The sequence below is a fragment of the Anopheles cruzii genome, chromosome 2 (genome assembly GCF_943734635.1).
Source record: "Anopheles cruzii chromosome 2, idAnoCruzAS_RS32_06, whole genome shotgun sequence".
NCBI lineage: Eukaryota > Metazoa > Arthropoda > Insecta > Diptera > Culicidae > Anopheles > Anopheles cruzii.
Window position 1 is genome coordinate 50499400 of NC_069144.1, and position 23184 is coordinate 50522583.

General features: G+C 51.2%; 7 protein-coding genes across 14 annotated transcripts in view; 4 read left to right on the plus strand and 3 right to left on the minus strand.

Moving 5' to 3' along the window:
• Positions 1-1968: 1968 nt before the first annotated feature.
• LOC128268183 (tubulin beta chain-like) lies at positions 1969-5035 on the plus strand. 2 transcript variants are annotated; one of them, XM_053005215.1, is made up of 6 exons: positions 1969-2231; positions 2884-3118; positions 3181-3410; positions 3562-3729; positions 4133-4397; positions 4470-5035. In XM_053005215.1, exons 1-6 carry the CDS (start codon positions 2175-2177, stop codon positions 4859-4861), a joined length of 1347 nt encoding a protein of 448 aa, XP_052861175.1. In that variant the 5' UTR covers positions 1969-2174; the 3' UTR covers positions 4862-5035. The 2 variants fall into 2 exon arrangements, with proteins under 2 accessions (XP_052861175.1, XP_052861176.1); XM_053005216.1 differs by lacking the exon at positions 3562-3729 and adding an exon at positions 3784-3951.
• Positions 5036-5382: 347 nt separating this feature from the next.
• On the plus strand, positions 5383-8250 carry LOC128268182 (GTP-binding protein 2). Of its 6 annotated transcripts, none has more exons than XM_053005210.1 (3): positions 5383-5523; positions 6193-7749; positions 7839-8250. In XM_053005210.1, the coding sequence occupies exons 2-3, from the start codon at positions 6202-6204 to the stop codon at positions 8124-8126; spliced, it is 1836 nt and encodes a 611-aa protein (XP_052861170.1). In that variant the 5' UTR covers positions 5383-5523; positions 6193-6201; the 3' UTR covers positions 8127-8250. The 6 variants fall into 6 exon arrangements, with proteins under 6 accessions (XP_052861170.1, XP_052861174.1, XP_052861173.1 ...); XM_053005214.1 differs by having other exon boundaries at positions 5386-5523; positions 6172-7749; XM_053005213.1 differs by having other exon boundaries at positions 5386-5519.
• LOC128268185 (evolutionarily conserved signaling intermediate in Toll pathway, mitochondrial) lies at positions 8240-9582 on the minus strand. Its single transcript, XM_053005217.1, has 2 exons — positions 8653-9582; positions 8240-8586 (listed from the first exon to the last, which is right to left on the minus strand). Exons 1-2 carry the CDS (start codon positions 9536-9538, stop codon positions 8285-8287), a joined length of 1188 nt encoding a protein of 395 aa, XP_052861177.1. The 5' UTR covers positions 9539-9582; the 3' UTR covers positions 8240-8284.
• A 150-nt stretch (positions 9583-9732) lies between these two features.
• On the plus strand, positions 9733-12639 carry LOC128278251 (S-phase kinase-associated protein 2). The gene is made up of 5 exons (XM_053016934.1): positions 9733-9798; positions 11203-11434; positions 11503-12126; positions 12208-12367; positions 12453-12639. Exons 1-5 carry the CDS (start codon positions 9742-9744, stop codon positions 12637-12639), a joined length of 1260 nt encoding a protein of 419 aa, XP_052872894.1. The 5' UTR covers positions 9733-9741.
• A 145-nt stretch (positions 12640-12784) lies between these two features.
• Positions 12785-14318, minus strand: LOC128277996 (dnaJ homolog subfamily C member 8). Of its 2 annotated transcripts, XM_053016619.1 has the most exons (4): positions 14154-14318; positions 13741-14061; positions 13352-13650; positions 12785-13285 (listed from the first exon to the last, which is right to left on the minus strand). In XM_053016619.1, exons 1-4 carry the CDS (start codon positions 14205-14207, stop codon positions 13219-13221), a joined length of 741 nt encoding a protein of 246 aa, XP_052872579.1. In that variant the 5' UTR covers positions 14208-14318; the 3' UTR covers positions 12785-13218. The 2 variants fall into 2 exon arrangements, with proteins under 2 accessions (XP_052872579.1, XP_052872578.1); XM_053016618.1 differs by having other exon boundaries at positions 12785-13650.
• Positions 14319-14636: 318 nt separating this feature from the next.
• LOC128278274 (protein cereblon) lies at positions 14637-17007 on the plus strand. The gene is made up of 5 exons (XM_053016963.1): positions 14637-15125; positions 15223-15554; positions 15628-15991; positions 16076-16294; positions 16377-17007. Exons 1-5 carry the CDS (start codon positions 14796-14798, stop codon positions 16632-16634), a joined length of 1503 nt encoding a protein of 500 aa, XP_052872923.1. The 5' UTR covers positions 14637-14795; the 3' UTR covers positions 16635-17007.
• A 774-nt stretch (positions 17008-17781) lies between these two features.
• Positions 17782-23184, minus strand: part of LOC128267922 (segmentation protein cap'n'collar) — a 35302-nt gene continuing 29899 nt past the window's right edge. The window contains exons 9-10 of the mRNA XM_053004875.1: positions 20062-21581; positions 17782-19986 (exon numbers count right to left, since the gene is read on the minus strand). Of these exons, the coding sequence (XP_052860835.1) occupies positions 19561-19986; positions 20062-21581 (1946 nt within the window). The 3' untranslated portion in view covers positions 17782-19560. The remainder of the gene's footprint in view (positions 19987-20061; positions 21582-23184) is intronic.

Genomic DNA, 23184 nt, shown 5'->3' on the forward strand with positions numbered 1-23184 from the left:
AAACCTCCGCCAAACGCAGAACGCAGCAGATTCGATTTACAAACACAGTGCTGTAATGGTTTCCCCAGTTCCCCGGTCTCTGTATGTGCTTAAGCAACAAGTTAACCAACGTTACCTTCCCCGAAGCACCTGGTCCTGGCGCTCGACGGCGGGGGACGAGGGGTCTCCGTGGGCCGCCGCACGCCTTCTAGAGTTCGGCGTTGCTGCCACCCACGTGGCATCGGGTTTTTGGACGAAGAAAATTGAAAATAGCGACCCATGTGGCCTGCGAAACCTGAAATGCCTGCCGAAGCGTGGTTGATTTTGGATGCGAAGTGGCTTTCCAAATTTTCCACCCAACACCCGCATAGAACTGTGTGTGTGTGTTCTGTTTGTTCCTTTTTTGCTCTGCGCTGTTTTGCTTGGGACTATTATTCCAAAAAACGGCTGAACAGTTAAATTATTCGAATCATTCCGGGCAGCCGTGTACGCCGAGGCTACGGAGGCACCCCGGTGCTCTGCGCATGTGCCCGGTCGGGTCCCCGTTCTTTGTTAGAACCGTGGCGCGGGGTTGGCTCTCGCTTATGTTCGCTACATTAAAGAGGGCCCCTTTCGCTTGCGGCTCCGTCGCTTTTTGCTGCGGTGCTGCTGCTCTTTGTATTCTAAGACGGTTCTAGTTCGTACGGTGGGCAAATGTTTCCAGGAAACGGCGGAGCTACGGAGCCGGGCGCTTGCCATTAGGGTTGAGATAGAAAATCATGAAAAAATTAAGTGGCTTAAGCCTACAGAAACACGCACCACGTATCGGTAGGGATGGGACACCCGAGCTAGGGCAAATGTTGACACGCACAAAGTTAGCGTCCGACCGATGGAGGCGCCCAATCCCTCGTAGAAGCTTCGCTGCGAAAGGGCCAGCGAGCTGGCAAAGATTTTAGCCGTTTGCGCCAAAGATACATTCAGTGCGCCAGCATCATCATCTTGGCGTGGCGTGTTCCAATGGCATTCTCGGCGAAAACATCACCAGCCTGCAGCACACCAATTGTGGCCCACCGTATCAGCCGTGTGTCCCCGAAATCAGACTCATTTTTATGCTCGAGTCTGAAAACACATGATTCTATTTACGAATTTATAGAATCTTCTTCTTCTTCTTCTTTGGCGCTACAACCGCTGAGCAGTCTTGGCCTGGCACTAGAGACAATGTTAATCTCTGATGCTCTTCTGTAACATTTAATTTTTTACGGACGGGATTGTTAGCCCCGCGCCAACCCCCCTGTCACGCCGGTATCGGGAATCGAAACCATGGTCGGTTGAGTTACAACCGATCCCGGGATTCGAACCACGGCCAGCTGCTGACAGCGAAGAGCGTTACCGACTGCTCTATCAGCGGGGGCATTTATAGAATCTTGATTTACGTTATTCATGAAATTCCATTAAATTTTATTATTTATTCCATTTCATTCACTTTTCACGCAAAACGAACGAGGAAAAACGGAGCCACACCCTGTGCGTACAGCAAAGACACTACTTAGCGAAGACACCGGCTCCGGCTCGATGCGGAAATATTTCATCGAAGAAAGTGGTGCTGAAAAAAATCATAACTCCGCGAAGACGACGTCATCGGCGCAAAGGTACGGCAAAACAAGTGATCTGGTGATCTGATCGCTGTTTTGGTGCGGTTTCATTGCATTCGGGAGACAGTTTCGAAGGCACAGATTATCTGAAACTGTACACTTGGGCCACCGGCAAGTGCAGCAGGTGTGGAAGAGAAATGAGTGATCGGCGGGTTAAATTACCACGTGTGAATGTTCGTCGTCACTGGCGCTCCTACCTGAAACTGAACACCATTATCTCTGAACCGCGAGCGCATAGAACGGTACATTGAAACTCTGCTGGTATGCGTAGCCGAGCATCGCATCGGTGGTGACACCATGTCACGCTCATCCGGCCCTCGTAGCTTCGACCGTGCGAGTTACGCTCAGTAGCAAACGAACCACGAAACCGGACCGAACGAACCGCGCACCACAGCGGGCTCATTGGCGCTCTCAATTTCGTGTGCCCATTTTCCCTCTCTGTAAACCGTGTTGCTGTTGCCGGTCAGACTCGCCGAGAGTCGCATAGAAAGTGCGCTTCAAAATTGGATTAACGCCCGTGAGTGAGCATCCGCAAGACGTGCGCCGCTAGAACGTTCCATCATCATGAGGGAAATTGTGCATCTTCAGGCTGGCCAGTGCGGCAACCAAATCGGATCTAAGGTACGTCGCCATCGCCAGAAACCGACGATCGGTTTCCACGTATGCTATACGGTGCGGAGCGCGCGTGTATCAGCGACTTTCGATCGCTAGTTGTCGTCATGGTTGACCGAACAGGGTTACGTAAGTTGATAAGATAAACGAAAAAAGACACCAGTGTTATTTCTCTACACATCACTGTCCAGTGCCAGTTGGTGAGTTGGCTAGAAACAGGGAAACTTATCGTTTGATAAGAACTTTTTTCGTTTAGATACACCGACCAACCGACCCTCCTTTCAGGTTCTGAGTACATGGCGGTATTTATAGAAACCATACCACGTTGGGCGCGTGTTGAGCAATGGGCGATGGGTGGGACACTTAAGAGGTGACAGAGGGTCTATGGCGCGGGTCCCCGTCCGTTCTAAATCGGCATGTGGGCCGCTCTCTTCTGAATTTTATGTCGCGTCGGCGACTTGATTGAACGAATCAGACGAAAGCATGATCGTATTTTAGCTGGGATATGATAACATGAAAGCAATAAGAGCGAGACATAAAATACCACAATGACTCATATGGCCCACCAATAGATGATTCATGCACGGCTTCAGTCCTAAGGGAACTGTCTGCTAGTTTTAGGTGGCATTTTGACATTTTCGGGTGCTTCGATCACTTCCAGTTCTGGGAGATCATCTCCGACGAGCACGGTATCGATCCGACCGGACACTACCATGGCGATACGGACCTGCAGCTGGAGCGTATCGACGTGTATTACACCGAAGTCAATGGCAATAAATACGTACCGCGAGCGGTGCTGGTCGACCTGGAGCCGGGCACGATGGATTCGGTCCGACAGTCTCCGTATGGAGCCCTTTTCCGCCCGGACAACTTCGTGTACGCTCAGTCTGGAGCTGGTAAGTTCAAACGCGAACCCTTTTGGTCACGACCGACTAATGCCATTTATGCCAATGAACAGGAAACAACTGGGCCAAGGGTCACTACACTGAGGGCGCCGAGCTCGTCGATTCCGTGCTGGATGTAATACGCAAGGAAACCGAAAATTGCGACTGTCTGCAGGGCTTCCAGCTCGCACACTCGCTCGGCGGTGGCACCGGGTCCGGTATGGGTACGCTGCTGATATCGAAAATCCGGGAGGAGTATCCTGATCGCATCATGAACACGTTTTCCGTGGTTCCGTCCCCAAAGGTGGGTGTAAAAGTGGGCACTAGCCGAAATGGCAGGGTGGAAATCTGTTCCTTTACTTGTAGCTCCGGACGACGATGTTGAAGCGCGCCCAGCTCCTTCTGATGGTTTTTGTATTTCGACATATTTATCTTCCATTTGGCTTCCCACCCAGGTGTCTGATACCGTAGTAGAGCCGTACAATGCCACGCTCTCCATTCATCAGTTGGTCGAAAACACCGACGATACTTTCTGTATTGACAATGAAGCTCTTTACGACATCTGCTTCCGCACCCTGAAGCTTACCTCTCCCACATATGGGGACCTAAATCATTTAGTATCTGTAAGTACTGCAGCACTTTGACCGTGTTCCCTTCCTCCCGTTCCCCGTTCGTAGGTGTCGGACGTAGTTTTGGAGCCATACAACGCTACCTTATCCATACACCAGCTCATCGAAGCGTCCGATCAAACGAACTGTATAGATAACGAAGCATTGTATGACATCTGCTTTAGAACGCTTAGGATTTTTAATCCGACCTATCCCGACCTGAATCACCTGATCGCCGTAAGTAACATGGTTCTGCTGTGCAACACCTGGCCGGGTGGTCTGCCAACGAACCTACCGCCTAACCGTCCGCACCCTTCCGACTAACGGTTTTAACCTTTGTACTGTGGTATCGTAACTGGATCAGCCATTCTGTGTAGTCCATAACTCGTTAGCATTTTTATTTCTTATTGGCGCACAGGTAACGATGTCCGGCGTAACGACCTGCCTGCGATTCCCGGGACAGCTCAATGCGGATCTTCGCAAATTGGCCGTCAACATGGTGCCGTTCCCTCGGCTGCACTTCTTCATGCCAGGCTTTGCTCCGCTGACCGCCAAGGGTTCCCAGCAGTACCGTGCGCTAACGGTACCGGAACTGACGGCGCAAATGTTTGACGCCAAAAACATGATGACGGCGTGCGATCCTCGCCACGGTCGCTACCTAACTTGTGCAGCGATTTTCCGAGGTGCGTTTGGGCCCCCAATGGCTCTTTTCAGACGCCGACGTAGCCAATGGTTAACGATTATTCCATTTCCAGGTGCGATGTCGATGAAAGAGGTTGACCAGCAGATGTTCAATATCCAGAGCAAAAATAGTGGGTACTTCGTTGAGTGGATTCCAAACAATGTGAAGGTGGCCGTGTGCGATATTGCACCCCGGGGCCTCAAGATGTCGGCCACGTTCATTGGCAACACGACCGCGATTCAGGAAATTTTCAAACGCATTTCGGAACAGTTCACGGCCATGTTCAGACGCAAGGCGTTCCTTCACTGGTACACCGGCGAGGGTATGGACGAGATGGAGTTCACCGAGGCAGAGTCGAACATGAACGACCTGATCTCGGAGTACCAACAGTATCAAGACGCAGCGGTAGAGGAGTACGACGAGATGGAAGAAATCCCCGAAGAGGAGCAGGCGCAGCCGGAGTAACCTAATCGCTACGGGTCGAATGGTTGGTTTGTTACTACAAAAGTGCCACGATGCAAAGCTGTTAACAATTTACAATTCTTCGACGTGGACTTCGTATCCATGCTTCCGAACCATACGTAACATGCCTTGCACAATAAAGTGTTTATGAACGGAACATGTTTTTAAAATTGAAAAAAAACATTAAACGAAGACTCTACCGATACGAGAAGATAACGATAACATGAGCCTACATATTGCGGTACTCCCCTTTTGCAGCGAAATGGTTACAGTTTCGACTGCCTGCTGTGTGTTTCGCTTATCATGCGGGAGGAAAAAGACATCCTGAGAGATAAATTGAACACGCTGATATCGCCGGAAGAAGTAAAAGTCCATAAGCGCGATAAAACTAATCCGTGGTTTACCGGGATCAGATCGAAACCGGTTCATCTGGCAGCACTGGCGATAGGGGCCGCCGTCAAAGTCAGCTGTCAGGCAAAATAAAGAAAACGTTCCGTTGGAAGCTCTCTCTCTCTATAGGACGCTCGAAATTGGGGGGGCCGATGGTAAACAAGGGGTGGGCAGGTTCTGCTGCCACAACTGCTGGCCGCTCTGAAAAATCTCAAGTATAAAAATACCGTAGCAGACACACGTATATGTGCCCCGTGGAGCAAACTGTAAAGTAGGTAAGCCAAGGAATGCTCGGATGTAATCGTCCTTTCCAGCCAACTAGATAGTGGCGAAGAACGGAACAGAAGCGTGTTAGGCGAAGAAATAGTGCCAAGTAGGGTGGCCATGGTTGGCTGACTGCTGCGTTCGTTTTGTTTTGATTTTCAGTGCCCATCTTCTGTTTATCAACAAAGAAAATTTTCTATTTTGGTACGTGCTTTTTCTTCCTCGCTTACTACGAGCAACGCCAGCGACGCGCGCGCTTGGCGATTGTGAAATAGCACCCAAAATGTTGGTTCAATCCGTCCTGTGGTAAGGCGATGCAGTGGTAATGAAAGAGGCCGACGTGCAAGAAGTTGTGTGTGTGTGCTTTTATAATTTCTGTTGCAACATTCATGACGAAATCACTCGGCTGATGATGAAAAGCAATGTAGGGCATACACAACCGCCCTGGGTGGGGGGGATGGTGGTCCCTTGCAACGGAGGTTAAAAAAACCCTTTGGGAGACATTCTGCAACACCCTGAAGGTCAAAGAGTTTTTTCCGATATCGAGAACTTATATTGTTTTTATTTATCGTCAACTCTCTCTTTGTCTCTTTCTCTTGTGACGCTTGCACTCTTATCAGTAACATTCCTTTTTGGTGCAAACCATTTTCATCAATCAGGTTTTTTTTGTGCCCTTCCAGCTTACTTTGATGGGTTCCTTTTTTGACCTTTTCGATCCGTCACCAACGGCGGAGTCCGAGTGTGACGCGGACACACGCAACGACAATGGCGAGGAGGACAGCAGCGACGACAGCGGCAGCTTTGGGGACAGCTCCGTAAGCCACCTACTCCACCACACGCCCGATGGCACCGGCAGTAGCGAGCTAATCCTGAAAGGCATCGACTTCAGCCGTGGCTTTCTGCCCCCCGAACCGCAGCTCGGAAACATCGAGTATAAACTGAAGCTGATCAATCCGTCGAAACAACGCTTCGAGCATCTGGTCACGCAGATGAAGTGGCGTTTGCGCGAAGGAAATGGCGAGGCCATCTACGAGATCGGCGTGTCCGACTCGGGTCACCTGCACGGCCTGAGCGACTCCGACATGTCCGTGTCGCTGCACACGCTCAATCAGATGGCCCGCAAGCTGGACGCTTCGACAAGCGTGCTGCGGCGCAAGAGCCTGCCCGATGATCGGTCGGTGGTGGAGGTGCTGGTACGCAAAATACCCGATGACCAGCACAACATCGAGGTCCGGGTGGCAGTGCTCGGCGGGGCCGATGCGGGTAAGTCCACTCTGCTGGGCGTGCTGACGCAGGGAGAGTTCGATAACGGGCAGGGCCGCGCCCGGTTGAATATGTTCCGGCACATGCACGAAATTCAGACCGGTCGCACATCCTGCATATCGCACGAAACGCTCGGCTTCGATGCGCAGGGCAGCGTTATCAACTACAAGTACAACGAAATGATGACGGCGGAAGAAATAAGCGACCGTTCGACGAAACTGGTCACATTTATGGACCTAGCCGGGCACCGGCGCTACCTGAAGACGACGGTGCAGGCACTTTCCGGGTACTGCCCTGGCCACGCCCTGATCGTGATCAGCGCGGGCAACATCAGCACCATGACACGGGAGCATCTGGCCATCGTACACGCGCTGGACATCTCGTTCTCCATCATCGTCACCAAGATTGATCTCGCACCACCGGAGCCGGTGCTGTTTGAGCTGAAAAATCTGCTCACCTCGATCGGTTACCGCAAGATACCGTACTTAATCAGCAACGAGGACGACGTGCTGAACGCCAACGCGCACCAGAGCGCCGAGCAGATCGTGCCGATCTTCTGCGTCTCGAACGTGACCGGCGAGGGCCTCGATTTGCTTATCAAATACCTGTACGTACTGTCGCCCGGCATTAGTAACGCGGAAAAGGAACGGCTCGAGCAGGAGGCACTGGAATTTCAGATTGACGAGATTTTCCGCGTCGCCGAGGTGGGCCTCGTGGCGGGCGGGTTGCTGGGTAAAGGGGTCCTCACCGAGAACAGCCAGGTGAAGGTGGGCCCCCTGCAGGATGGTTCGTTCTTCTCCGTTGTCGTACAAACGATTCACCGCAATAAGGCGCCCTGTCGGGTGGTGCGCGCCGGGCAGAGCGCTTCGCTGTCCTTCAACGCTCTCGAACCGATGCCACCGTTACGCAGCGGTATGGTGATTCTGCCGGATTACGAGAGTGACGACATAGCGTGCGGGTGCTACTTCTTCCAGGTACGTGCAGTACGCGAATGGCCACGATCTCGATCGTGCTTCACCTTCCCCCCTTACGCTTACGCTTATGCTTTCTGTTCTTGTTGTAGGCACACGTCTCGGTGCTTTTCCACGCGACGCGCATATTCAAGGGATTTCAGACTACCGTCCACATCGGTAGCATTCGTCAAACGGCCATCATCGAGGGTATTATGGGAGCCGGGGAAACTGGCATCGGTACAAATCAAACGGCATCGGTTCTCTTCCGATTTGTCCGCCATCCGGAGTATGTGCGCCCGGGGATGCGGATTCTGTTTCGTGAGGGAACCAGCAAGGGAATCGGTAAGGTGACGCAAGTTTTCCCGCTTAAAAAACCGCACTCGAACTCGGAGACTTAGACGGAGACCGCACCGAGGCGCCAGATTTGAACTTCTAAACATACACCTACCGCAGGCAGATTAGAACGATTGATAACGTGTGACGATTGTTTAGTAATAAATTTTACTGTGATTTGAACCAGAATTTCTCCTCCAAACACGTCGCCGCACCGAGTGGTCTATTGTTGTGGAACTTTATTGCTGTTTTCGTCAACGGTCGATAGCTCGGCGGACGGGAAGGTAAACTTAAACAGAACCGCAATTGAGGCCAGTACCGCATTGCCGTTCTCCTTCTCCAGCAGTCGTATCCACGATAGCAGCGAGTCTTTGGTAGAGGTCCCAGTACAACAGATCGCGTAGATCGTGCCATCCTCCTGCTCGTGCACCGACCGGCGCCGAGTGCTTAGCTTTGACGCGGAGGGCGAAACATTCCGGTATCGCAGACCCACGCCAAAGTATGGCACATTGAGGTTACTAACATCTATTTGGAAGGATAGAAAATAAGCCATTAGCCCCTGCTGTGCCGCACGATTCAAAGTAGAGTTACCATCCGGGTCACCTTCCGTGTCCGGGAGGGGAAGTGGCTTTGGTGCGCTTTTTAGAACGAAATAGTTGATGGGCTTGTTCCGCATCCATATAACAAATGGTCCCTCGATGTAAAGGGGCTCCTGTTTATCGTGCCCCTCCAGTAGCTCCGATTGCTCGGCACTCTGGCCACTGATTACCCACGTGTGGTCCAACGCATTTTCTACCACTTTTGTCTCGAACACATCGATCTTACTGCGCGGGTCAACGGAACACATCCGCTCGACGGCTAACCGTCCCAGCTCTAGCGCATCGTTCGGTACGGGATTGGGAAGCAACCAGGGGGAAAGGTTTTTAAACTTCGGCATCCAGTACATCATGCGCCAGTACTTTCGCACCGGGTGGCCCTTACGGCCGAATACGTTGATCAGCATCGCCTCCATCTCATAGTCCGGCATAACTCCGTTGTCCTCCATCTGTTCCAGCAGATCGATTATACACTGTTGCTGGCGCGGGTAGTGCATAAACTCGGCTTGAAATATGTTTGTGGGGATGAATTTGCCTTTGGGCATCACATTGATCAGTGCCTTGTACACGGCAATGTCCTTGCTTACGCCGAACGCTTCCATGTGCTTGAGAGCGGCGTAAATAAACTCTACGTGGTTACGCCTGTGAACGTTACGATTTACGAAAATGTCTACCATTTCGATATAAGTTTGCTTATCCTTCTTGGCGGCTGTTTCAAACAGATTCGTGCGCAAAACCAGACTCTTTTCTTGGCCTTTTGTCTCGTCGTCTTTCGGTGGCTGTGTTGCGCACTGGCGCACGGAACTAAGCAGTGGCGCCTCTAATCGGACGGAAAGCTTCAAGATGCCTCTCGACAGCCTGAAATACCTCGAAAGTAGCATTTTCAGATACTTGTTTTAAAATCAACGAACCGACCAAGCAAAAAGTTTTCTTCAATCAAATCTCCGGTGTTTAGATAACTCCGGCGGAAAACGTCAAAATCATATGAAAGCAAAACTGTTTGACATTTGACGCGAAAGAATAAACAAACAGTGCAAAAAATTTCATAAACTGGCGATCAAGAAACGCAATTTTACTGGTTTCGATGTCTCCAATTGCTTTGCGGATCTTTAATTTTCCTCCCCTATTCACACACGTAGACGTAAGGGAATATCTTCATCTATTCGGACTGGAAATAAAGCATCTTTACAAACGGCGAGCAACCGTCTGTGCGCTCGTCTGTGTTAGCACCGAGGCTGCGGCGCGATTAGTGATAGCTCGTCTTCATCAGCTGCTGATCATTGGCCATCGTTTAAAAGTCGAATACTCTGAAGATGCTACGAATGATGCTGAACCCGACGATGCTGGAGAAATTAGTGTCACTGCAAAGCGAAAAGCCGCTGAGAGCATCCTGCAGAAGAGCTCATTCCGGGGCTATGAAGGATTCCCTCCACCGTGTCTGATGTATCGGTACCCCAAGGCGTCGTCCAGCGCATTGGATAAAATATCACGAGAACTATCCACGAACGGGGTATTTTACTATCAAGTATTGCATCTAATGAACAAAATGAATTTAACACCACCGTTTGAGCTACAGAAGGGACCGTCAGATAATTGCCAAACGCCAAACCTAGCCCCTCATTCGCTACACAGCGGATCGGACGAGGAATCGGAACTAGAATCGGACACGGAAAACACCTCGCACAAGAGATTGAAACCGGCCACCAGCATAGCTCTGCCGCGAACGATGAAAGTGGTTAATTATGACTGCCCAACCGAGCCATTAGTTTGCGTGAAGCAACAAAAAGTGTCCAAATTGGAAATACACATTTCCGGGACCTCGGTCGATTCAGGTCGTACACAAAGCTCGGAGGAAACCGTAAAAGTAACCAGTGGAAACGCGCCACATTCTGAGAGCGAACCTGCTACGGACGGTCCGAGGACGCTGGATGATATTTTACAAAATCGAATCCCCGATGAACAAAGAGCGCTGCTCAATGTGTTCCAAAATTACACTCCCGGAGAACCGTCGGACAAGCTGTACATAAAAAATCTCTCCAAACAGGTGACCGAACAGGATTTGAAGCAAATTTTTAATCTTTTCTTCGAGCAGGGTTTTCTCAGGGAACTCGATGTAAAGTTGATGAAAACGGGTCGAATGAAGGGCCAAGCGTTTGTTTCGTTCGTTTCGGTTAGCGAGGACAAAGTCGATGCGCTGAAGAAAAGCGTCGCAAAGATACTATCGGTCACGAATGGTTACATTTTGAAAGATAAACCGATGGTCATATCGTATGCCAAAAGTAGCAAAAGCTTAGGTTAATTAAATTTAAACAGACGATCAAAAGAACATTGTAAATAGAAAAAATACTTGGCCAATTCGAATTCCATGCCTGCCCAAGATTGAAACAAGTGGGTACACCGTGAACATAAATAAACCTTGGGAAATGCCAATGGACTGTCAAAAGTCATAAACGCGGTACAAGATCATTGTAAACAAACACTGGCGTCTATTTCGACCTGCTTTAACTCTCTGTTCCCAATTTCCAATTGCATCGCTGTGGTGTAGATCGGGACTGTACTTTTAGTTATAACCCGCGACATGATGGATCCCCCAGCTGCTAGAGAGAGGGCTCCGTTGAGTAATGTTTGCAACAACGTTAGTGTACATTCGCAACAACCGCCACCGCCCGTTGCAGACTGTTTACAAATGAACTCTGCTCTTCGCAAGGCGGAGACAAGTTTGTGTGACGACAAGTTTTTCCTCTATCATATAAAGCCGGACAAAATGTCCGAGAATGGTAAGCAGTTGGTGACGATTGATTCAATACCGTTAACAACATGGCCAAATCTCTTGCTCCGCTACCAGATCCCTTCACGCGTATCTCGGACGAAATGTTGTTACATATTTTCAAATGGTTACCAAAAAAGACTCTTCTCCGCTGTGCTGAAGTGTGTCGCCGTTTCAACCGTGTATCGAAGGACGACGCACTTTGGGTACGCATTGATTTGTCTGGACGGACGCTACGGTGCGACTCTCTCGTAACGATACTCAACCACCGGTTAAACATTGTGCGCATGGCCCAAACTGAAATACTTTGTCCGACACAAACACCCGTCTTTCCGTTCGGTAAGGCAAAGCTTCAATACCTGGACCTCAGCATGTGCACCATCGACAAGGGTGTGCTTCGTGCGCTGCTCCAGAGCTGCTACGCCCTGCGGAAGTTGAGCTTAGAAAATATACCTCTCGATGATGCCATATGTATGGAGATTGCGAAAAACCAACATATGGAGTCTCTGAACCTAACCATGTGTACGGGGCTCAGCGCTGAGGGTCTTTCGGCGATTGCTGCCTACCTGACTCAACTACAGAATTTCAACGTTGCCTGGACATCCATATCATCCGAGGCGATACTACGTCTGGTGACGCTAATAAGCCCAACGTTGATGCGAATCAATCTGGCAGGATGTCGGAATACGCTGATCGATGAGTGTAAGTTAAACCCACCGCAGTCAGTGCATGTTTTGGCGAGTAAACCGAATGTTTTAACCCCTCGTCTACCTTTCTTTGCAGCACTGGCCACACTGGTGCGTCGATGCCCAAACCTGGTGGAACTCGATGTATCGGATTGTGCCCAGCTGACGTCGAAAGCGATCGACTATCTCTGCAAACTACCAAAACTAGAATATTTAAGCCTCTCGCGTTGCTACAACATTAACACCACCTCCTATCTGTAAGTGATCGTCCGTTCTAATGAGTTCCATGTAAAAGTGGATTTTTTTTGCCACATCCCGATACAAATTGCCATTTTTTTGCAGAAATTTAGTCCATCTTGAATCGCTTCTTTTCTTGGATATTTTTGGTCTCATGTCGGACGCCACTTTGGTCGCGGTACAAAACGCATTGGGCAGCATAGGCATCAACAAGTTTTACCACAGCTCCATCGCGCGCCCTACGATCGGCTCACGTAGGACATCCATCTGGGGCTTGAGGACACGAGAATAAAACCACAGTTGCCAAAATGGAGTTGCTAATATAATAAAAATTGCTTATAAAATAAAATGAAGCAGCATTCATTTATGTTTCTTTTCTTTTACCCACAGAGTGATGCTTTAGGCATATAAGTATGATGCAGTGAGCTTTAGAAGGTATGTTACGCAAATTTGTCCGTTTATTTCGTCGTAAAGGCTGTACTGTTTGTGTGCAGAGAAATTGTTAGTTACCGAGAGAGTCCGCTCGGTGCTCGGTAGAAGTGCGGCGGAGCACTACCAGAAACGAGATAGAACAGAACAGACCCAGCGGTGTGGTTTCAGTCGTCGGCATGTCGTCTACCCTCACCCTTAAGCAACGCCATTAAACGCAAGGATTTAGAAAAGCGGAAAACCCCTGAGAAAACTAATATTATAAAGAACTCCACCGATCTTGGTGCCATTTATGGAAAGTTGCGTAGGAGGGTGGAACAGAACAGAAGAAGGTGGGTTGAACTAGAGGTTTCGCGATTAAAACTAAGTTCTCTCTGTCAATGCGGCTCCCGATTGACGGCCGTCTGCCGAGACGGATGCTGTGGCGTTATTGCTGTGGTCCCTATCGCGTTTCGGGCTTAATTTTCGGTGGATTGAACGAAGTGTACTTGGCTTTTTTCGATTTTTTGCTCTTTACCGGGACAGCTGACGCCGAGGTCGCAGACGCCGAGGCCGCAGCCGCAGCCGATGAGGACGACGTCGACGATCCGGCCTGAAAAGTGTGCCAACTGTTGACCCGGCTTTGGCGGGATTCCTCGAAGTTCTTCTGCCACTCCTTCTGCAGATCGCGCTGCTCCTCCTCGTCGATTTCGGCCTCTCGCTTGCGCTTGCGTTCTTCCATGTCGCGTACCTCCAGCTGCTGGCGCCGACGTTCAATGTCCGCAAAGAGTTTCATCACCATCACGTAGACCGCATGTTTGTACTTGGGCGGATCGTCTTCGGGCACACCATCGTGCTTGCCCTCTTTTTTCAGCTTCTTCTTTTTCTCGGCAATCTATGGATCGACAACGGGGTAACAGGATTAGGCGTTAGAAACGGACACACGAACTTCGGGGCATGGAAATAAGTTTCCTTCGCTCAGTACCATCATATCCGTACGATCCTTTGCTTCCTCGTACACTTCTAGACACTTTTTGCGGGTTGCTTCATTTTCGAGCGTCTTGTACGCTTTGCTGATGATTTCGAACGCCTGTTGGGCTCGCTCCAGGTTGTCCGGGTTCTTATCCGGGTGCACCAATATCGACAGGCTGCGATACTTTTTCTTAATCAGCTCTAGCGGGGTGTCGCTGTCCAGCTGCAGGACTTCGAAGGGATTCAAATTGAAGTAGGTCGCTCCGGGGCGCAGCAGGCGTTCGATTTGCTGCTTAGACGTAAGCACCGAATCCCGTTTTTCGATCTCCTTCACCTGCAAACCACACAAAACCCAAAGCGATTGTTTGTTTTCGTTCCGCCCGCAGGCCGTTCCACGCAGGCCCCGGTCGTGGCCGGACTACGTACCTCGGTATAGAATTCGTTGAATGTTTGCTCTTCATGTCCCCTAACGTGGGCCATCGTTTTCGAAGTGCTTGCGGTGCACCAAAAACCTATTTCGTCGTACGTCGATCGAGTTATCTTTCGCAGCGCGTTTGTTGTTTTGATTCACGCTTTTGTTTTTGACTCCCCGAACGCTTCGGTCGCTATAGTCTTTATCATCGGCAGGCCTCTCTTCACCCATTTCGATGACAGCTGCTGTCAGCGGTTCACAGTGACCTACGTAGTAATTGCACGACGAGATAGTGATGTATTTTAAGAATGATAAAAATAATTGAATGGAAAAAAGTAATTGAACAACGATGCTATTGGTTGGCTTTCTGCCAGGCGCAAGTTGCCATTAGTTGGCTAAGACCGGGTGAAACGTATCGTTTGAAAACCTTACACACCAACACAAACCTAATTTGGAAGCGCTCAAACAGCTGGGAACATCAGTGTGGGTTGGAGCCTTGGAATGCATCACAGTAAACTTTGACAACCAGCAGCAGCAGAATTAGTTTGTTTGCATAAAAGTGCGTCTCAGTGGACGGAAGTATAATTTCGGTTTGTTTGCCTGGTCATATCGGATCGCAGAAGTAGTATCTGCGCTGAATATCGGCGATCCACAGGATGGAAGGTAGCTCTTCACGCGGCAGTGGTTCTGCGGAAGCGGACGGCATTGAACGGGACATTGCAACCAGACGGAACCGTATAATGCGTATGCGTATGATACAGCGTACCATCGACACCGACGACAGCAGCAACGGGTCGGAGGACAACAACAATGGGCAAATGGAGGAAGAAATTGCCGAGCAGGAGTACGAAACGGCCGATTCGTCCCCTGTGCCCGCCGCCGTGGTGGACCCAGCGCTAGAGTTGGAGCTGTTCGAGGATTACATACGGGAACGGGAGTCGGCGGGAACCGAAATCTACAACACAGAGCTTCCTACCGAGCACGCCGTAAGTCGATGGCAAAAGGGGAAAAGAAACAAGATTGGCTGGTCCAAGGTTTTCACGCAATGCGCTGTCCCTTCATTCTTCACTTTCCTTCCGACAGTATCTCGGCAAACTGGAACGGGTGGAAGGAGTTGACTATCTGGAACCGGGCAAAACGTATCGGTTACCGATCTACAGTCATCACTCGATCGTGTATCCGGGCGAGATCGTGCCACTGATGCTGAACGCCTCCAACCTGTACAGTGGCGGCACGGACGACTCTTCGGACGGGCTCAAGTTTGGGCTCGTCTTTGAGGACCAGTACACGAGCAAGGGTCGCGTGTACGGGGTCACCTGCCAAGTGTACGAGCGGGGCGACGAGGGAGAGTCGGCCCTGCTGAAAACCATCGCCCAGCAACGGTTCTTCATCGTTCGCCAATCACAGGAACGAAGGTACGCCGCTTTCGCCACACGCGCCAAAGTGATGGCCAAATACAGCTGTTCTTCTTTTACTATTATTGTTCAGAGTGGAGGTTAAAATTCTACCCGAAATCGTGCTTCCGGACCCACTGATTAGCAGCTGTTCGAACGCAATGGCACGGTACGCACACAGTCAGCAGAAGGATCGAGTGAACAGCTTCAAGCGCATGCTGGCGCAAACGAGCGTGTGGCCAAAGTTCGTGTACGATCAGTACGGCACCGACGAGGTGCTGGCCAAAGTGAAACGCTTTCTGTCCTCGGTCAAAATAACCAGCGTACCGACGGACCCGATCAAACTGTCGTTTTGGCTCGCCAGGAACATACCGCTCACGGAGGAGAATCGCACCATGATCTTCTGCACCGATTCGGTGCTCCGCCGCATGCTGATCATCAACAAAGCACTCGATCACGTAAGCTCCACTGCATGACGTTCGGGTCTTCGGACACAAGGCGACTAATACCTAGATATCTTTCCCCTTTCCGGCACAACGCAGATGTGGTACTTTATCTGCAAACGGTGTGACAACGAAATCGCCAATTACAACGACATTTTTGCCATGTCCAAACAGGGGGTCCAGACGAGTTACTGCAACCCGTCCGGTTACGTGCACGACACACTGACGGTGCTGAAAACGAAAGAAAACTCGACCAACACCGTCGACCGGCTCTCGACCGAGTTCAGTTGGTTTCCCGGCTACTCGTGGCAGATTACCGTAAGTGTACCTAATGATCGTCAAGGCGATCGCAGGCGCCTGTGACGAATGACGAATGACGATTTGTGTATTTTGGCAACAGGTTTGTGCGAACTGTCGGCAGCATCTGGGATGGAAATTTGTGGCAACGAAGAAAAATTTCCTACCGAAAAGCTTTTATGGTTTATCGGGCACTAACATAACGGTGAAATCGCACGGCGATCTTAAGAACAGCCGGGCGACCGATGGGAGACCGAACAGTGCGCCTACTACGAGCAACGCAACCGCCAACAGTACGGCCGCCGGTCCGGCGGACGACTATTACAGCTCGAGCAGTGACGATGATTTTTCTTGGTACTAGCAAATACTGTGTGGTTTGCTCGTTTTTGTTTCCTTTTTATTTTTACTTTTTTGCATAAAATTAATTTAAAACAGCAGCAGCTACACGTTGCCGGCGTTATGTTCTGTACACTCTTCTGTTACTGTTTCGACTGTATGTTTTGTTACATTTAAAACATCGTTCGTCACATGTTCGTCAAACGAATCTGTTGTTCGTTATCATTTAAGCGTCGAATCGTCGAAGACTGAATTTAAGTTATGACTGTGTTTGGTGTGTCGATCTAAATCACGCAAACCTACATCACTCTGTGCGGCAGTTGTCTTCACCTATATGTAAAATATGCAGCTAATGGTTAAGGTTTATCAAGTCTCGTGTGCAAAAAAGCTATTACTTTGGCGTAGTAATAAAAATGTATTTCAATCCAAATCTTGTTGGTTCTTGTTATTGTTGGAACAATGTGTGTTTTTGCGGCTCCAGAAAACCGGCTTTTTCGGGTCGGGACGGAGAAGTTTTGACGAAATTTGTAAGCGGATTTTTCCGATAGCGTTTTCCCAAATGTTTTCCCTGAAGCTTCCGCCAGATATTGATTTTCTTTCGCGTATTGATACGAGTCTTACCGTATTTTCCTCACCGATTTTTTTCGATGGCCAATTTCTTTCCAATTCCAGCGGGAATAAAGAAAATTCTAACGACGGATTTTGCGGTTTTAAATGAAAATGTTTGGAATTTATTTCCACGGTCACAGCTGGCATCCCTTCGCAGTCTTACCCAACCCGATACCCGATTTTGGAGATCCACGTGAAAAGATCGTCCTCGATCACGTCCGCTACGCCCTCCATCAGCTTTGGCAGATAGCCCTGGCGGACGCAGACGACCGAGAGGCCGCCGACGATGACAAACAGGGACTTCACCTTGCTCCACGTGATGTGCGCCTTGCTTGGTTTGGTTATATTTTGTCCATCGGAATACCATTACGACTAGTAATTGCTTCTACAATCTGGTCTATGTTTTTATACATTGGACGCAATATTTGTGAAAATTTGATAACAGGAAGGGATAGTCCAATAGAGGAGCCAAAAAGATATGTACATTTTGCATAGCACAAAGAATAATGCGACTTCCAAACCGCCCAGTTGGTTTTAATTTCTTTTTATTTCCAGTTTATATATGTACACAACGAAGTAAGATATAAATGTATTCCATTCTTACTGATTCTATATATTTTTTTTGTTTTCCGCAATCCAAAGCTTACAAGAACAACCAAAAACTATAGAAGAAAAAAAAACGATAAGACGAAAAACAAAACATCCACAGCAATATTACGATAATCCTTCGCTCCCGATCGCGGAGAGAGGGTGCCGGGTGCCGGGTGGTGCGCAACATGTAGTCGAAAATGAATGGCGCGCCGCCATTTGGTTTTTGGTGCTACATATTATGTTCATGTTCGTTCGGGTTTGTTGCGATTTTTCTCACAGAACCTTAGAAGCTAGCACTATAAGTATATCGTTGTAGCTGTTGTTATTGTTGTTGCACAAAAAACTGAGCAAATCAAATAAATAGTAGCGTTTGACAATGGGTGGCTGACAAAATGCTTCACTACAAACAACCCTGCGGCACCCCGCGGCAGCTGTAAGGTTTTGTTTTACGTTGGTTACACATATTTTTACATCCTCTCGGTTTCGTGCCACCTTGGCCAGCGCGTGTTAGCGTTCTGACCCTCTCTGACCTGACCTGGGTTACTTATTAAAGCTCGACTACAACCTAAATTCTCTCCACCGATTAGTAACTGTAAATTATCCTGTTCAATCCAAATCTGCTGAGATGTACTTTACAACTCCTTCTTTACCAACACATACTATTCACTCCATTTTCTGCCTTACTGTGCTAGGGTTTGGGTGTTTCATAAGGAATCATAAACTAGTTCGCTATTGCAGGCGCAGGACTTTGTGTGTTTGTGTGTGCAAACGCTTTACAAAATTAATTAATCGCACCAGCATTCTGTGGAAAGCGCCTAACTTTGTCACCTGCACGTGTGTGTGTTTTTTTTATGTACAAAATAATAATATTAATGTTAATTACGAATTTATCCATCACATCATCACCCGGCGTTGGCGGCGTAGCTGCAGCAACAGTCGCGCATAAGCTTAAACTTTACTTTCTGTTGCCGTAATGGTGGTAGGTAGTAGTAGCAGTAGTAATTACAAGAGTACTAGTCATAGCTTTTAAGTTTAGTTCGCGCATAGCAACCGTTACTCCGTTGCTAACCAGGCAAGCAACACTAAGGTTGCGCTGCATTTGCTGGTTAGCGTGCGGCAGCCGATAAAAAAGATTACAACCCAGCGCCCCAATCTGCAACGACCCCCCGTCCTCCCTGCGTGTGTCCCTGCTGCATAGCAGTGTTCAGTTGTACTGTCCTTGTGCGGAGTCAGAGAGCGAGAGCTGGAGCTGACTGCATGGGGATCGATTCTAGTTGCCGTCACCGTTTTGTTTGTTTTCCTCCTGCGTTACCATGGTGCACCCATCAGCAACCATCGCCGACCGACTATTCCCCGTTTCCGTTGCTGCCTAACGGAGGGGAAGGGGGAATGTTCGTACGCACACAAGGAGGACGCCTGGGGCGAGAGTTCATCGCAGCAGCCTCCGCCATCACTCTCCGCCAGTCTGATCAGTCTGATTGGCCTCGGTAGGGGGCCTCTATCACGCTGCTGCGGCGCCGCCGCCAAACATATCATAGAGCAAACAGCTATCCACAGGAAAGTCCTGTTGGGGCGATGCGATTGGGGCGATTGGCCGGCCTCCCAAGAGAGAGAGATCTCGGCATCGGATCGGACTGTGAATAAAGCCAATGACAGGGATGAGAGATAAAAATGGGTGGCCCCTACGGGTTGTCGCGGCCAACCCGGAGCTAAGGAATCCAGCAAAAAGCGCCACACGCCCCAAAGTGGCACTACTCCTTCGCGGAACGCTGCTGGTGCACCGTCGTTCCGTTGAGGGAACCGGCCCCATTGCTACTGCCACCAGCACCGACGGAACCGTTACTGTTGCTGTTGCTGCTACTGCTGCCGCCGCCACCGCCGCTACTGGCACTGTTCATGGTGCTGGTCGGCCCACCGGCCCCACCGACCATGCCATGGTGCGGCATGTGGTGCTGCAGGTGTGCGTGCTGGTGGTGCAGGTGTGAGTGATGGAGCGCGTGCGTATGATGCGGATGGTGTTGGCCGTTGGCCGAATGCTGCGTCGCCGAGCCGCCACCTAGCCCGTTCGTGGTCGGGCGTTCCGAGTTGCGCGGCACCAGCACCACCGCACCATCGGCACTCTGCTGCAGGCTGTAGTGTTCCTGCGAGTACGGGCTTCCATCGGCATCGCGCAGATTCTGAAAAGGGTCCCCCCGGAACGGCGATTAAATGATTGAACCAGAATGGACGGAGAAAAGAGTCTCTAGACCAACCTGAAAGACGTGCCGGTAGAGCACCGAAAACTTGTCCCGGATGCGCTTGTGCTCGGACAGGACCATCTCGCGGTCCCGCAGCAACCGCTCCTTGCGCTGCTTCATGTCCTTCACCTCGTCCGCCAGCGTGACGATCTGGTCGAGCTTGCGCTTCCGGCAGTTCTGGGCCGCCACCTTGTTCTTGCCCCTCCGCCGGATGTCCCGGATGAGGGAAAGCTGGGTTTCGCTCAGATCGTACTTCGACAGCCGCTCGTTAAACTCGTCCATCGGCAGGTTAATGATGTCCTGCACCGGAATCGGAATCTGCAGTGCCCGCGCCCGCTTCTCATCGCGCGTCAGGTGCTCCTCTTCCGCCTTCCGGCCACTGCTACCGCGCTGCCTGTCACGCGAATGCGACTTGATGGCACCCGCCGAATGGTTGCCCCCGGTTGCTGGGACCGACGACGGACCGTACGGGAGCGTGTACGTGTGGTTGTGGTGCACCATTTCCGGTGGCTGCAGCGGCGAGCGGCCCATCGCGGCCGAGTGGTGACTCCGGGCGGGGAAATCAAGCCCGTACGGGTACTTCATGTCGGTCAGGGCCGATGCGGCGGCAGCGGCGGCTGCTGCTGCAGCAGCCGCCCCGGATGTGGCCTCCAGGTGCGTTCCATTGTGGTGATGATGGTGCTGCTGCTGCTGCAGGTGCGAGTGCTGCGAATGATCTTCCTGTTTGGTCGGAACATCCAACCCGGTTCCGATGGTGGACGGCGTGGCACCGACCACGCTCATGTAATCGTACTCGTACTTAATGGCCGTCGGTAGCAGCACGCCGGCAGCAGTACCTCCCCCTCCGCCACCACCTCCGCCTCCACCACCAGCACCGTCGATACCGCCGGCCGTGGCGTTGGCTGCACCGGGCGCATTCGGCCCACCCGGAGCCCCGGGATTGGATGGCGAAGGATGTTGGATCGCCGGAACGGTGGTGTTCTGTTCCTGGAAGTAGCGCTTCGCAAACATGTGGTGCTTCTTCTGGGCCACCGGCGGCGCCTGCCGTGAGCCGTGCTCGCCCATTCGGTGGCCCGCTGGCCCCCCATTCGTTTGGTTGTAGCTGTAATCGAACGGTCCCCCGTACTTCCCGTTGTGGTACTCCTGGGCACTGTCGCTGCCACCGTCGCCCCACTCGCCGTCCGACAGCGACGGGACCCGCTCGGAACCCATCGAGCTGACGGCACTGTCACTGGACGCATCCAACCGATCGCCCGGTGTTCCCGAACCACCGGCCGTTGTGCCACCGGCCGTCGCACCGCCGGACGATGCGGACGTGGCGCCGGTGGCCGCCGATCCGTTGACTAGTGCACTGACGTTCATGGCGCTGTGCAGATTGCCGCCACCACCAGCACCACCACCGGCCATCAGTGAGGGCAGGTGATGGCCACCGCTGTGGCCCATCAGGTTCGAGGCGCCCAGCATCGACGCGTTGGGGGCCCCACCTCCGGCACCTCCGGTGCCGTTGTGCTCCAGCATGCGCATGGTGTACATACCTGGAAAATGGAAAACAAAACAATCCGTATTAGTGCACATCGTTCTCTCTCGCTCACTCTTAATCCTGGGGGACCGGGAAGTGCATTCCATTACCGAGAAAGTTAAACGGTGACAGCATGGCCTGCTCTACCACTACTACCACTGCTGCGCTGCTCAATAAACTATTCGCAGGCGATCGCCTGTCAAAGTGACGCGCGCTTTTATGGTAATCAACAACAAAGAGACGTCGTCTAACAAAGCAAACACTGGCGGGCGGGCCGGAGTAGTAGCTAGTAACCACTGGCAACCGGTGCCACGGGTCAGAATCGAAGCCGGAGCCGGTGGTCACAGCACACCTGTTCACGCACGGCCGCGGCGGCACGACGCATCTCTTGCGCGGGTAAATACGTAGTAAATAATGACTTGCACTTGGGACCTTCATTCGGTTCGGTCCCGCTATCGTGTAATAGGCACCAGGCACCACGTAACGGGTGCGTTGTTGCCTTCGTTTCTTTTTGCGATGCGACAACCACCTTCACCGTCACACACCCGTCGCCTGCTGCAATCAGCAAAAACGGTGGGGCCTTCTGACTGATAACAAACACACGTCGACCGGGACACGACGCTCCGTTAGTATATCAGCGCACTTTTCGACGGCTCAGCACCGTCGTTACACGCCACGCACACCTCGGAGCCCGACCGATCGCCCACCGTATCTACACAGACACACACACACACGGTGCTCCGACGGGGCCAGGTTTCGCCAAGTAATCGCTCTCTAACCCGCGCACTGAACCGCTGAGTCATTTGATGCGTTCGACTAACCGTCTGTGTTCTGGCGGCCGAGGTCTGGGGCTTTGCAACTGGATCCAAGCCAGGCCCAAAAACGAAAACGAAGCTAGTTTGCATACAACGTGACAGGGCACACGTTTTCTTTTTTTCGCAGGTGGCCGTCACATCACCCAGAGTGGAGCGGATCGGTTATTTGACCTCCACCAACCACCGCGGGAGCACACCGCAAAGTGCCCTCTGAGGAAGACCGCGCCGCGAGATTTGGCACTGCGGAGTAGCAGCAGCAGCAGCGGCGTAACTTCCACCTCAACTTCCGATCCAGACAATAGTGACACTACTTTTTCCCCTTTCTTCTAGTTTGGCCACTGCGTCGCGAGCCGTTTTCCGCGAAGAAGCGACCCGATATCCCCCTTCGGAGAGAATTCTATGAAACACCCTGTGATGGCGTGGCAGTCCCCCTGGCAGCTTATCGTATTATCTTATCGCGACCGCCCGGTTACTCAGCAGCGGTCTGACCGTCTACACCGCCGCTTACACGGTATTTGCACGGTACGGGGTGGTGGTTGCGACACGTAGGCCGCGCGCGCCCTTAGGCCCGTCACACAATGACGGTGCTCCTTCAGGACCAAATTTCTCCACTGTGACTTTCATTAGCTCGGAGTCACGGCGAGGAGCTTCACGTCTTGTCTTGTGCCGACCATTTGCATTCGTTTCAGCTTCTCCAGTTGGCCCTCGTTTCCGGTTTTTCCAGGCGGTGCTTCCCGTGGGCTTGCAATCCTAGCGTTATCAATACATCACGTGTTTCAACAGCTCGGACGGATTGCTAGGCAG

Bases quoted from the DNA above. Each gene is read 5' to 3' on its own strand.
- LOC128268183 (XM_053005215.1), top strand. From the start codon at position 2,175: ATGAGGGAAATTGTGCATCTTCAGGCTGGCCAGTGCGGCAACCAAATC. The intron at 2,232-2,883 runs GTACGTCGCCAT...GATCACTTCCAG, and splicing joins GCAACCAAATCGGATCTAAG to TTCTGGGAGATCATCTCCGA. The intron at 3,730-4,132 runs GTAAGTACTGCA...ATTGGCGCACAG, and splicing joins ACCTAAATCATTTAGTATCT to GTAACGATGTCCGGCGTAAC.
- LOC128268182 (XM_053005209.1), top strand. The intron at 7,750-7,838 runs GTACGTGCAGTA...TTCTTGTTGTAG, and splicing joins GCGGGTGCTACTTCTTCCAG to GCACACGTCTCGGTGCTTTT.
- LOC128268185 (XM_053005217.1), bottom strand. From the start codon at position 9,538: ATGCTACTTTCGAGGTATTTCAGGCTGTCGAGAGGCATCTTGAAGCTT. The intron at 8,587-8,652 runs GTAACTCTACTT...CCTTCCAAATAG, and splicing joins CACGGAAGGTGACCCGGATG to ATGTTAGTAACCTCAATGTG.
- LOC128278251 (XM_053016934.1), top strand. From the start codon at position 9,742: ATGTCTCCAATTGCTTTGCGGATCTTTAATTTTCCTCCCCTATTCACA. The intron at 11,435-11,502 runs GTAAGCAGTTGG...CTCCGCTACCAG, and splicing joins GGACAAAATGTCCGAGAATG to ATCCCTTCACGCGTATCTCG. The intron at 12,127-12,207 runs GTAAGTTAAACC...CTTTCTTTGCAG, and splicing joins GAATACGCTGATCGATGAGT to CACTGGCCACACTGGTGCGT.
- LOC128277996 (XM_053016618.1), bottom strand. From the start codon at position 14,207: ATGGCCCACGTTAGGGGACATGAAGAGCAAACATTCAACGAATTCTAT. The intron at 14,062-14,153 runs GTACGTAGTCCG...TGTGGTTTGCAG, and splicing joins TCAACGAATTCTATACCGAG to GTGAAGGAGATCGAAAAACG. The intron at 13,651-13,740 runs GTACTGAGCGAA...GTCGATCCATAG, and splicing joins AGGATCGTACGGATATGATG to ATTGCCGAGAAAAAGAAGAA.
- LOC128278274 (XM_053016963.1), top strand. From the start codon at position 14,796: ATGGAAGGTAGCTCTTCACGCGGCAGTGGTTCTGCGGAAGCGGACGGC. The intron at 15,126-15,222 runs GTAAGTCGATGG...TCCTTCCGACAG, and splicing joins AGCTTCCTACCGAGCACGCC to TATCTCGGCAAACTGGAACG. The intron at 15,555-15,627 runs GTACGCCGCTTT...ATTATTGTTCAG, and splicing joins CGCCAATCACAGGAACGAAG to AGTGGAGGTTAAAATTCTAC.